This window comes from Hordeum vulgare, chromosome 2H, assembly GCF_904849725.1.
Source record: "Hordeum vulgare subsp. vulgare chromosome 2H, MorexV3_pseudomolecules_assembly, whole genome shotgun sequence".
In the NCBI taxonomy this organism is placed as follows: Eukaryota; Viridiplantae; Streptophyta; class Magnoliopsida; order Poales; family Poaceae; genus Hordeum; species Hordeum vulgare.
The window spans coordinates 607,662,184-607,675,229 of NC_058519.1; the positions used below are offsets into that span (position 1 = coordinate 607,662,184).

At 46.1% G+C, this 13,046-nt stretch overlaps 2 protein-coding genes and 2 long non-coding RNA genes across 4 annotated transcripts; 3 read left to right on the plus strand and 1 right to left on the minus strand.

Annotated features, from left to right (window-relative positions):
• Positions 1-735: 735 nt before the first annotated feature.
• On the minus strand, positions 736-3,352 carry LOC123427731. Its single transcript, XR_006622424.1, has 3 exons — positions 3,260-3,352; positions 2,177-3,078; positions 736-1,346 (listed from the first exon to the last, which is right to left on the minus strand). It is a non-coding gene; the product is annotated as an uncharacterized LOC123427731 (long non-coding RNA).
• Positions 3,034-3,307, plus strand: LOC123427732. Its single transcript, XR_006622425.1, has 2 exons — positions 3,034-3,208; positions 3,272-3,307. It is a non-coding gene; the product is annotated as an uncharacterized LOC123427732 (long non-coding RNA).
• A 2,620-nt stretch (positions 3,353-5,972) lies between the features above and the next one.
• On the plus strand, positions 5,973-10,190 carry LOC123427733. Its single transcript, XM_045111851.1, has 5 exons — positions 5,973-6,345; positions 6,725-6,855; positions 8,918-9,043; positions 9,193-9,320; positions 9,687-10,190. The coding sequence occupies exons 1-5, from the start codon at positions 5,988-5,990 to the stop codon at positions 10,000-10,002; spliced, it is 1,059 nt and encodes a 352-aa protein (XP_044967786.1). The 5' UTR covers positions 5,973-5,987; the 3' UTR covers positions 10,003-10,190.
• Positions 10,191-11,245: 1,055 nt separating this feature from the next.
• Positions 11,246-12,681, plus strand: LOC123427734 (ubiquinol oxidase 1b, mitochondrial-like). Its single transcript, XM_045111852.1, has one exon. The coding sequence runs from the start codon at positions 11,402-11,404 to the stop codon at positions 12,374-12,376; it is 975 nt and encodes a 324-aa protein (XP_044967787.1). The 5' UTR covers positions 11,246-11,401; the 3' UTR covers positions 12,377-12,681.
• The last annotated feature ends 365 nt before the right edge of the window (positions 12,682-13,046 follow it).

Consider the following 13,046-nt stretch of genomic DNA (forward strand, 5'->3'; position numbering starts at 1 on the left):
TCAATAAAAAAATAAGGAAGCTAGAACATGATCAAGAAGGCAAGAAGTAATACATTGATAAAACTGGAAAGGAAACGAAAACCTCCTACCCTTGTAAAGTGAAGTAGTAAGCTTGGTAGTGTGAATCACCCTGAGAGATAAAATGGGAAAACCTTTTGTGGTATCAACCTCCACCGCTTGTACTCCAATGGCGTGCCCTCAATCAAACAAATTGTGCTAGGTCGAATGGACTAGCGGAGGTCGACATTGAATCCATTAGTGGTGTGACTGTTCGAAGAAGAGCACACATTGGGCCTCGACACCAACGAGTCCTCGCTGGCTGTCGCCGCCACATTCAGTGTCTCCTTGCACACATACTAGGGTCGGGGGATCCCTGTTTGGATCAATCACATGCATGGTATCTTGAAAAATAACTAGAACACTATAGGAGATGAGGGAAGGAGAGAGAGGTGATTTAGGACATGGATGGATGCGGGTGAAAGATGAGTTTAGCCATCATCCCCTATAGTTCAACCATCATCGCCGATACGTCCATTCGAGCAAAGGTGACAAGGACAAGGGGATAGCGATGGTGAAGGGCCAGTTTCGCTCAGAGGAGGGGCCGTGGGAGTGAGCCAAACATTTATAGGGTGAGGCGAGAAGCAATCCTAGGATGAGTTCAACAAGGTTGGGAGGGAATAAGTTGAGAATCTGATGGCTTTTGTTCATTTCGTTCTTTCAACCAAATGTAGAGCATTCATCGAAAAACTCATTATTCTTGTCCCTTCAAGGGATAGACGATGTACTATACACTTTTGGTCATCAACCAATCAATAGTTAACTTTTTGGCTTCACTAAATATGAGTGTGCCACATTTTGGCATTTAACCAATCATTTCCACTATAGAGTATGTTGCAGGTTGGCAAACGAAATGCCCAGCTCTTCCACAACTGGGGTAGCAGGATTACCCTGAAACAAACCTGACTCGGGATGGTCTATGTTAAATGTGGACAGTTCAGACGATGTCGACCAAAGCACTAGAGCTGACATGGTTTTAAGGAACGACACATGAGCCATCATTTTCTCAAGTGTCAGTTTCCTTCACTCATATAGATCCCAGATGGAGGTAGAAATTGCAGCGTGTCTGGAGGGTATGCCCTGACGGTGCAGCGGACGGACATGTCATTGATCATTGAACTAGATTGCAAAGTAGTGGATGCTCTCTCAAACAGGAGTACCAAGTGATCTTCGTTGGCTGGCATGATGGAGGAGACGAAGAGTCTTCTGCATGGGATCCAACGAGATTGCTTTGTCCGTGTCCAAAGATCAACGGATGGTGTTGCACACTTCATGGCTGAGATGGGACACTGCTCCCAATTCATGATAGTCTGGTCAGGTGCTAGGCCAAATGATTTATGCAAAATATGCGAAAACAAGTGTAGCACTATTGCTGAAGTAATACAAGCTCGTTTCATCTCGAAGACATAACCAATAACTGACATACCTTGTTTTTTAGGGCGTCTACAGTGGTTAATAATATTGTCTGATGACACATAATCTAGAGAAGGCAATAAAAATATGATGTACACTGATTATTTCATAATCTTATCTATATCTATATCTATACCTACTAATAAAGCACCTATTGCTTCTGTGGTGCGTCATTAAATTTGTCCTTAAAGTTCGTCAAAATTACCCACCAATGCCACCTGTAAGTGACAAAAACGATTCGGTTTTAAACTTCGATTCGGCTATCTTTTTCTAAAGGACGCCGTTCCATATTTTAGCACAAGAGCAGCCTAGGCCAACTGGTTCGGTGTGCGCTGTGCTACCCAGGAGACCCAGGTTCGATTCCGGCTGTGGCATCCAATCTCTAGATCAATGCTTAACCTGGATTTCTTTAATCCATATATCTAGTTTCCAACTAATATTACAAGCAACAATGATTGATTCAAAGTCGTGATCCATTTTCTGTGATTGAACAAAAAATAAAGTGATGCTCTCATATTCCAACGGGACAAAAATATCACAGTTTTGCAAAACTGCCACGACGGACGACATAAGCGTTCCGCGCTTTATTATTAAAGGGAGATATGTTGTTTGTATTTATTTTATTTATGTTTTTAAATCATGATTTTGTGTAATTTTGGTATATGGCAAATCCAAACTACATTTTAATTTTGTATCGTGTTCATACCTTATAAATCGAGTGCACAGGGTTGGGGCAGCCCCAAGGTGAGGTTGTGGTTGCCTCCGGTCCGGATCAGCGGCGTAAGCCTGCCGGTAGCTACCGTGATTTTGTGGTTCCGTCCGTGTGATTTGCTCACGCGGCTAAGGTGACGCTCATCTCTTTCTCTGCCTTTGTCTCTAAGGCACGGCCAGTCGGCTACGTAGTAAGTATTTCCCAGAATCGAGACCAAGCTTGGGGCAGCCAGCAAAAGCAACTCGGTTGCGGTCTTGCGTTGCGGATGTGGTCGCTTTCTGTTGGCACCCATACCGTATGCCACGTCACCCTTGTTAAGACTACAGCACAAATTACTTGCTACTGGTATATCTTATCTACAAAATGCCCTCCGCCATACGTTGGAGAAGCGAAAACATTTTTTTACATATGCCCTTCCACCAAGCAATGCCAGTAGCACCGACTAAACAGTCAAGTCCCACCTGCCGTTCCAGTGCCCTTATACAAGCAAGTGGCCAGCTTTGTTCCCCTAAAAGATAACAAAATTATCTAACTGGAGCTTTTTTAATTAGTTCTGTGCAGTTCCGCAATAAGGTTTCACAAGTAAGCTAATTATCGGTAAATGCAAGAAATGGTTCACTACAATTATAGCATCCTGGTGAATGTAGCAAGCATCCCACAAATCCTAAACCTCTAGTTAGGGGTAGACAGCTAAACTACAGAAAGTTCATGGATATTTTGGAATTACAAGCATGTAACATACCACTCTTCTAGCTGCACGCTCTTTCAGGGTGACTTGGGGCCTTTGCTTGCTACCACCAACGGACCCATTGCTTGTTGAAGCAGGAGGCCTTATCTGAGGCAGCATTAACAAGTATTGCAGGAAACAGGAGGTATCCGATCAACCCCATTTCTCGCTGGAAAGTAGCAACACGGCAATCACATTAATTAAAAAATAGAGCAGACGATGTTCCCTGAAGTTACAGCATAAGAAATTAGCATTTCGCATCAACTTGTGAGTTTGTAACATGCCACCTGTGACAGGAGGTGCCAAGAAATTAGCATTTCGCATCAACTTGTGAGTTTGTAACATGCCACCTGTGACAGGAGGTGCCTTTGCTGTTGCCCTAGGGGTCTTTGAGCTAGCAAAAGCCATGCCTGGAGCTTTATCGGGTTTTCCAAGTGTTCTCTGAATCGAAGCACGGACATTGTCAAACAGCTCTGTCTCAAGGCTTTCCAGCACAAAGCTTTCGCTGTCCAGCGTTGAGGTAGTGGACTCGGTTGACCTACTCAGTTCCTCTGCTATTCCTGGCAGTAGCCTTGAACCATGCGACTTACGGAAAGTGTTGTTCACAATGCCCAATTCCTCGGTATCCAGAACGCCTGCTCAGACCAGGAGAAAGCGTTAGCTACTATCAATCAACGCATCAGGATAATAACAGGTCTGCTATAACAAAAGACAACTACGGAGCTGGAAAGGGAAATGGTAAGAAAACGCTAGCTGCTATCAATCGACGCATCAGGATAATAACAGGTCTGCTATAACAAAAGACAACTACAGACCTGGAAAGGGAAATGGTAAGAAATCGTTAGCTGCTATCAATCAACGCATCAGGATAATAACAGGTCTGCTATAACAAAAGACAACTATGGAGCTGGAAAGGGAAACGTTAGGATCTGGCAGGACTGGTGGCAGCAATCCAGATCAGTATCCATGAGCCTACAACGCGTATTATGACACGCAGCAGTCAGGGAACAAAAGAGTGGTGAAGAAGGCCTTGTCCCAGGCGAGGCTCTTGCGGAGGTTGACGCCGCCCTTGGGCTTGGCCTTCTTCGGGGACTGCGCCCGCTCCGGGGCCTGCTCCGCGGGGTCCACGGCCTGCCCCGCCGGAGGAGGAGGAGGAGATCCGGCGGCGGGCTGCTCCGAATCGGCGGCCACCGCCGAAGCCGCTGCAAGAGGGGGATATGAGGCGGGGAACGGTGGTGCAGGGTGCTGCGACCACCGGCGTCTGCCGGTGGCCGGCGCCGCACCGGATCAAGCCGCGCACGCACCGCCGGCTCCTGGCGGCTGGGATCGGGAGGCCAGGGAGACACCGTCGGCCTAGATCGGGAGGCGAGGGAAAGAGGAGAGCCTGGGTATCTGAAGGACCGCGGGTTGAACATTGAAAATAACAGGGGCTTTTTTACAAAAATGCCATGACGGACGACCAGAAACCCAAATTGCTTTATTATTAGGGAGAGATTTCGATAAACTTTGCACACATATTAATCATAGATTAAAAAACTGTCAAATTTGTAGATAAAAAAGTTTCCACATATACAAAAAAATATACAATGCGTATGGACAATAAAAAAAATTGTATAACCCTTTTTGTTCTTCTATTTCGCACTTTTTCTATTTTTGTTTTTCTCTTTTGCCTTTATTTCTATAAACTTTGCATACATGTTAATCATGAATTAAAGAAATGTCAAATTTGTAGACAAAAAAGTGTAAATGCGTATGGACAATAAATAATATTTTTTTCTTTTATTTTGAAAAATATTGATCATGTTTCTAAAAGACTTTAAATGTGTATAGGAAAATATTTCCGGTGTATAAGAAAACATATACAAAATATATAATGTGTATGGACCAAAGTAGACATAAAAAATAGAACTTTTCAAAAATGTTAATCGTGTATTTGAATAATGTAAAACATGTATATAAAAAATATTCATGATGCATACAAAATATGTAAAATGCGTATTAAAAAATTAGACATCAAAACTCAATAATGTTTGTGATGTCATACGCAAAAAAATGTTTCTAATGTATAAAAAATATACAATGTTGTTTATATAAGCCTACTCAATCCTTTTCCTTTCCGCGTCTCCACATTTCTCTTTTTTAATAGCTCGTTATTTTCCGAGGATACGAATCAAAAGGCAGTCTTCGAATGTGCTTTGCCTTACCCGAGGATATTACCTTTTCTGCTTACCCGTACCAGTGCCAGAAGTCATGGATGCGATTCCCACTGAGAGATGTGCTGCAAAAGGGACAATCACATGAGATTCATGTAGTGCCTTACTTACATGTTGAGAGAAATCGAATACCTATTTGATCTAGAAAGAGTGAGGTAAGGTCAAGTATCTGATCTCTAACCAACATTTGTGCAAATGGCTGAGATTTGATTTTTCATTAATAAAAACTGTTTTGCTATTTATATTTTTAAGAATATCGATATTAATACACAACCTGGAACATTTGGTATGCACGTACTTACAAATTGATTGTTTTCGATGTAGCTGTCTGATATGTTTGCAATCAAATTAAGACTCACTTAGATTACAAATGCAAACACATATATCAGGAAGATAAAAAAAATGTTCTAATCCATATGCTATCATTAATTAACAAAACAAAATTACAAATGAAACTGTTAGTCATAGAATTTAATTAATTATAAAAAATACAAGGGCCAACCTTAATTAAATTTATAACCCATTGCAACGCACGGGCATTTGTACTAGTCTCTAATAACTAGACATTACTGAAAATTAACGAGACATTGTTGTTAAGAGATCTGTTACTACTATGCGACACTTCTAAGATAGCATCATTTTCAAATGTCTAACCCCTTTTCTCTCTCTGCTCGCCATTGGCGTGAGAGGCACAAAGGGTAGAGATGCTGGGGTATTTTTTTTTTCTTGGTAAAGACGAAAATGAAAACCGGTCCATAGAGCAGCATTCGTTGACTAAGCTTGACAGGCTGCAGATACGCGGCCCAAACAGCCTTCGATCGTCCCAGCAGGCACACCACCCAAGCCCAAGAAAAGTACGGTCGCTATGCCCATCTCCAACCATCGCTCACCCCCAATTCCATCCTCCTTCACCTCTCTCCACCGCCGGCGTCCGGCGACCGCCGCTTGCCGGCCTACCGGTGATGGATCGCGCGTCCACTTGATGGATCCGTCGGCGGCAGAGCCCGCGCCGCCACGGGCCGCCCCGGGCAAAGGGGCGGACCCAGCGGAGCGGTGCAGGCGGCGGTGCGGGATCACAGCCCGCGGGGCCCTCGTGATGGCCCTCCCCATCGCAGCGTCATTCCTCTTCTCCTTTCTCTTCGGCATCGCTGGCCTCCTCCTCGGCGGGCTCTCCTCCAACGCGTCCGTCTCCATGCCCTCCACCTGCCGCATCCTCTCCACCGGTCCGCCGCTGTACCTTCCCTCCCGATTTACTCCCATGCTGTTTCCAGAGCTTAGGAATCCAACCGGGTGCTGAAGTTAGCATGCAAATTAGCTGTCTTGGTGTTTAGCGTGGAGAGCTTAGTGCAAATTTTGTGATGTAATACAGTATATTCCATTTATGCACTTTACCATCTGCTCCACAAAGTCTAAGAACTGCTTAAGTATTCACCACTTGGTGTGTCGCTGTGTGGATTGCGACGCGCCATCACTTGTGGTGTGTGTTGGATGCTGATTATACTGTGGCTCAGTTAGCAAGCTTAGGATGTGATTAGTTTTCTCTTTCGGTTTAGACCGAGCTGCGTTGATCTTTATCCTGATGCGGTTCTTGGCGTATTGTAGGCTTGGACATTCGGTCATCTAAAGTTTGCGAGCTTGGACTGTTGAACTATAAAGCTAAGCATGTGTTTTACCCCTCGAGCAATCGAAGATTCCGCTGCCATGATGACTATTACTGGGCTTCAGTTTTTGAGGTGAGAATTTATATTGTGATTCTACATTGGTGTTTGTTTCTCTAGTGGAGCAGCTATAAATGTTGTTAAAGCTGCCGGTTGGTTGTTTCACTTGCTTTATCTTCTTGTACCAGCACAGCGACATTTTATAAATCTTGTATTAACTACTTTTTAGCTATTCTCACATTTAGCTCCTCTAGATTTGGCCTGTCTAGTGCTTTTAACTGATAATATTATACACGGACCTTTGATGCTTTCTATGTGCTCTCAACTCCCAAATAAGGCAATAAATGATGAACAATTCTAGCTGTAGTTTTTAGTTTGTTTATAAAGGACCTGTTAAAAAAGATACGACATACTTATATCTGGAACATCAGCTTGCGGTCGTGCACGTCTTTCCGCTTACTATTAGTATTCATGAGGATTACTATATTTGTTTAGTTAATTAATGGGTGGGGATATAGGTATCCAGAATTTAGGAGGGGGAAGGCCATGTGGTGTGCAAAACAAAATTACATAAGAAGATCATGATACTGAAATGCACAGTCTCTCATTTCTTTTCCAAGTTAGTTTCACTTGCTGAAGTAGGTTAACACCTTCCAAATTTACCATATCAAATAAAGAAGATCATGCACATATTCGATCCCCACATACCTCATAAGAAAATGACTTGTCAGCAGCAAACCATCGTTTTAGGTAGCTAATTTATAAAGAAAACAGCAGGTATTAACTCAACAAATCAAAGGATCACCTGATAGGTCGGACAAGTACTTCTATTGAGTATTGACTGCAAAATACTGCTCAAAGCTAACTCAACATAGCAACAAATGCGGGTATCGGAGGCTTACTTGAATGCCTAAGAGACTCGGGAGGCTGATACTCTTTGTTTTAAGCCTAACAGAAGCAAATGAGCAAACACCTAGCAACAAATGCGGGTATCACAAAATATACTTCTCAGCATGCTAGCAAAATTGACGGGCAGAACCTAACGGAAGCAAATGAGCAAACACCTAAAGTTACTCAGACGAGCAATCAGCATCTTATTGAGCAAGTTGGGGTTCTTGAAGAGAAAACGGGATTACAGAAGAGCCTTACAAGTGTATTCATTGGATCTTGTGGATCTGCGACGGCATCACCATGTGTGCCGCAGCCTATGCCGGTCTTGCCTTCGCCTCAACGTGCATGACAGTTGTGAGCTCAACGGTACTGCCATCTCTCCTATCGCTCCCGTGTGGGACCCATGTAGAGGGCGTGCTGTTAGTGCCGGTCACACTGATGTTGGGATACCATGTCGTGGATAGGACAGGTTGCACGCGATGCCTGCGTTTGGGTCAGTGTCGTTGTGCTCGACACCACTGTTCTCCGCCAGGAACAGCTTCTCCGTTGGCGGGTTCGCCGTTGCGTTCTCCGTTGGGGGCGGCTCCTCCTACACCGGTGACCCCAAGTCCCCAACCGCGACAGCAAGGGGAGGCACAATGCTGCGACGGAGACGAGCAGCGGACGGCTCGTCGTGGCAGAGAATGTGAGCCGTGGTGGCGGGGCGGGGCGGCTATTTTTCTCAGTGGAGAGATGGAAGTGGGGGTGAGGGGCGGTGGAGGAGATGAGGCGTGCCTGCGTGGGATGCGTGGATGACGGACGGGCGGTCGTTACCCTTTTCCCTGGTTTTTTGTTCTTTTTGTTTTTCGTGCAGTGGAAGGGGAGGGAAGGAGGAGTAACCATTACGACGGCAAACTCACCTTTAATAGTACAGATTAGTATCCTCACATTCATCTCCTCTAGATTTGGGCTGTCTAATGCTTTTACTGATAATGATATATACAAATCCTCGAAGCTTTCTACATGCTCTCAACTCCCAAGTAAGGCAATAAATGATGGACATTTCTACCTGTAGTTTCTAGTTTGTTCATAAAATCCTGTAAATAAAGACACAACCGATTTAAATTTCGAACATCAGCTTGCGGCCGTGCACTGCACACTGCACAGCCTGCCCGCAGTCTTTCAGTTTACTATTAGTATCACAAGGATTGCTATATGTGTTTAGTTAGTTAGTTTTTCTCACTTGTGTTGCGGATGAATACTGTAGGTTGAATACACAGAATATTTTTCTGGTCAAACATCTTATGCAATGGCAGAAGCTCCAAAAGAGGCTCTTCCTCACAATTGCCGGCCTGATTTTGGTGCTGTATGGTCAACAACAGCAAGGTTCAAGGTACACTACTATGGAACATCTAGTTCACATGAGAAATACATAATGTTCTCTCCAGTGGTTTTTTCAATCTTCAGTTGTTTGCATGCCCTTGGCGTATATGATGTTTAGTTATCAAGAGGTCATCATTTTATTATCGTCTTTTCTTGTAGGTCAATGAATCATACAAGTGCAGATACACACTGGGGAGTACCAAAGCTGACATCTATTCAGACAAGCTATTCAATTGCACTGCTGAGGAGCCTTCAATAATTGAAATGCTGAAAAGGATTTTTGTACTGTGAGTATATATGCCCTCTAATTTTCTACCTACTGCATGGGCATCACCTTACTTTTTTCATAATGTGATAACATCATGTTAGTCCACATATCCTTCACCAGAAGTCAATAGCCAAAAATACTCACTGCTCTTATTTTGCTCTGGTGATCTGACTAACTCTAGTGCTTTTATCCTTATCAATTGGCTTTGTTTCTTATACTTGGGTTGTATTGTTGCATCACCACTTTATTTCAAGCTGTAAACAGTAGGAACTTCAGAATCTTTGATTGGTTAACATGGTCTCTTTTTCCCCTTCAGTTCTCAAATGGTCATTTATCTTTAACATTTCCATTTCCTCCCGTTTAACTCGAGATTGAAACACGACAGGTTCTCAAAGTTCTGCAAGTCAAAAGATTTCAGTTCGGGCCGGATGCTTGGATACGCGGCAACAGGGGTTGTGGCTGGCGTGCTGAGCTCCATACTCATCACCATAGCGGTAAGAATCCTCCGAGGAGCGTTCCTCGCCGCCGCCAGGTGGGCCGTGAGCAACCATAGCATGAGGGTGTTTGCTTACCGCTTCAAGCGGGCGTGCCTTCTTGTTGCGTATGTGTCTTTCGTAGGCTGGATCACCTTGCAGTACAGCAAAATGGTCGGGCTGAAAGAGCTTGTGCTGGACCTCAAACTCATGGAGAGGTTCTTGTAAAATGTGTGAATGGTTTCGGCAATGTATATCAAATAATAAGCCGATTCCCTTGTGTGATGTAGTAATTTATCCTGCTGTGCGCTGATAGGTGGATGAATCATGGGTAGGTACAGTGGGCATGGATCTGTTGTAACCTGCAGTGCAACATGTATCGCAATCATGGTAATGATAGTTGGGGGGCTTGGAAATGTGGTCTAACTCGCTGGCCCTGAATGCAAAATGAATCAAAGAGGCCCCAGCGAGGATAGTTATGAACATTCTTCAAATAGATTTTTTTATTTCCAAGCCCCCCATTGTCCACTGAGCCTTCTCTAAGCTGCTTGGAGTTGAGAAATTTCCTCTGGAACGCAGTACTTACAGAAGTCCCTGAAACTTTTTTTTAACAGAATGTAGCTCTTATGATGATACGTTTTATACTAGGAAGAAAAAATGGCGGTGCATAAAAACTGTCTGTTGCCATCGCATGGTTGTTTCCTCGAAGGAAAAGGAAAAATGGAGGCGTGTGCGTTTCTAGAACCCTTTAGACATGGACAGGGACGGCCATCTCCAGCTGACCAAGTGTAGAGAGAAAACAGATTGTAGTATTTGATTTCCATGTCTCCAACCACTCCATTCCTGCGCGTGCACGGGCGGGGGTCCATGGAATCTGTCGTTCGTCCCCATCATCCCGGCCACGGCGAAGAACGGTCAAGTCGCCTCCTCGGTAAGAACGGCCACGGCGAAGAACGGCGAAGAACGGCCACGGCGAAGAACGGTTCGTCGAACCCGGAAGCCGGCGACGACGTTCCCCGTCACGAGCTCCTCGGCCAGTCCGTTAACAACTCTTTTTCTTTCTTTTTGGAAGCCAGACAACCAGACAGACACTTGCACGGCAAGCAGTTGATGCCGATTGGATTAGGCAACGGCTCTGCCCAGGAAGCAGCGCGGCTCCGCCTCACTGCTGCATAATTGTGTAGTACTGTACGTAGGTAGGTACAACTGTCTCAGGTTAAATATGTATATGTCCACCTTTCTGAATTAAGTACTCTGTTAGCAGCCCCTCATGCACATAAACAGTATGTATAACAACTTAATTAATCTTCATTATCCAAACAACCACAAAGTAAGGACCCCGCAAAAAGAAGGTAAGGATAAAATGAAAAAAGGGTCTCCATTGGATCATCATCGATCGCAGGGAGAGTGCGCACATGCTGTCCAGTGACGTTCCGGGAAGGAACCACCGTGCCGTGCCGGCCGAGAAGTTCCCCACACGCGACCACCCTATAAAACCATCTCCAGCAAGACGGTTCTTGCCATCGCTCAGTTTACCAGATCAACACCAACAGAGATCGCTTCCCACCCACCAAGACCTCCCATTAGCTTTTCGACCAGTTTATTACTTCTTCAACAGCCAAGAACCATGAGCTCTCGGATGGCCGGAGCCACGCTTCTGCGCCACCTGGGCCCCCGCCTCTTCGCCGCCGCCGAGCCGGCCTCCGGGCTCGCCGCGAGCGCAAGGGGCGTCATGCCCGCCGCCACGAGGATCTTCCCGGCGCGGATGGCCAGCACGGCCGCCGCCCCGCATGCCAAACAAGAAGAAGCCACTGAGAAGCCCCAGGGCGCGACGACGCCGGAGCAGGCGGTGAGCTACTGGGGCATCGAGCCGCGGAAGCTCGTCAAGGACGACGGCACGGAGTGGCCGTGGTTCTGCTTCAGGCCGTGGGACACGTACCGGCCGGACACGTCCATCGACGTGGCCAAGCACCACGAGCCCAGGGCGCTGCCGGACAAGGTGGCGTACCTCATCGTGCGGACGCTGCGCGCGGGCAGTGACCTCTTCTTCCAGCGCCGGCACGCCAGCCACGCGCTGCTGCTGGAGACGGTGGCGGCCGTGCCGCCCATGGTCGGCGGCGTGCTGCTGCACCTGCGCTCGCTCCGCCGCTTCGAGCACAGCGGCGGCTGGATCCGCGCGCTCATGGAGGAGGCCGAGAACGAGCGCATGCACCTCATGACCTTCATGGAGGTGACGCAGCCCCTGTGGTGGGAGCGCGCCCTCGTGCTCGCCACCCAGGGCGTCTTCTTCAACGCCTACTTCGTCGGCTACCTCGTCTCCCCCAAGTTCGCGCACCGCTTCGTCGGCTACCTCGAGGAGGAGGCCGTCCACTCCTACACAGAGTACCTCAAGGACCTCGAGGCCGGCTTGATCGAGAACACGCCGGCCCCGGCCATCGCCATCGACTACTGGCGCCTCCCCGCCGACGCCAGGCTCAAGGACGTGGTCACCGCCGTGCGCGCCGACGAGGCGCATCACCGCGACGCCAACCACTACGCATCCGACATCCATTACCAGGGAATGACGCTGAATCAGACGCCTGCGCCGCTCGGGTACCACTAATAATCAGTTCAATGAACCATAGATCGATATGGCTTCTCAGTCCACGCTGTTACGTGCTACCGCTGCCGCCGATGTTCGTCCCGTTAATTTGGATGGATTGTTGCGTGCGCAGTATGTTTATGTAAACGGTTTATGTCTGATGAGTTCTGTTTGTCACTTTGTACCCAAAGATATGTTTTTGTAAGCCCGTAATTCTTGTAAGGACAACGCTACCCAGCGGCGCCGCACTTGCGTCCTGCGGTGTGCGGTGCGGCGGCCGAACTAATCATCATTCTAATAAAAAGTAACGTTGTTTTAATGCTTTACTAATCATGTTACTTTAAAAAAAGCAATGTGATGCTGCGGTCAAACCCTCTCCCTACGTCAGTCAGTTATGCATGTATGCAATGATGTCATCAGATTTTTTCAAAGTGATTGAAATTCAAAAAGTTTTATCTTTCAAACCATTAATTCGATCGATGATCCGTTTTTGTCATGGACTTTGTTTCGATGAAATTTTTAAAACTAGATCCCATGTCGATATGTTTCGACAACTTTTTTGTTTCTCGTACTTACCACATTTGTTGTACGTACTTGTCATATTAGTAAATACTTACTTGTCTGATAAAAGTTAACTTAATCGCCATATTTTTTAGAAATTGCGTATAAATATGACATCTCGACATAATCG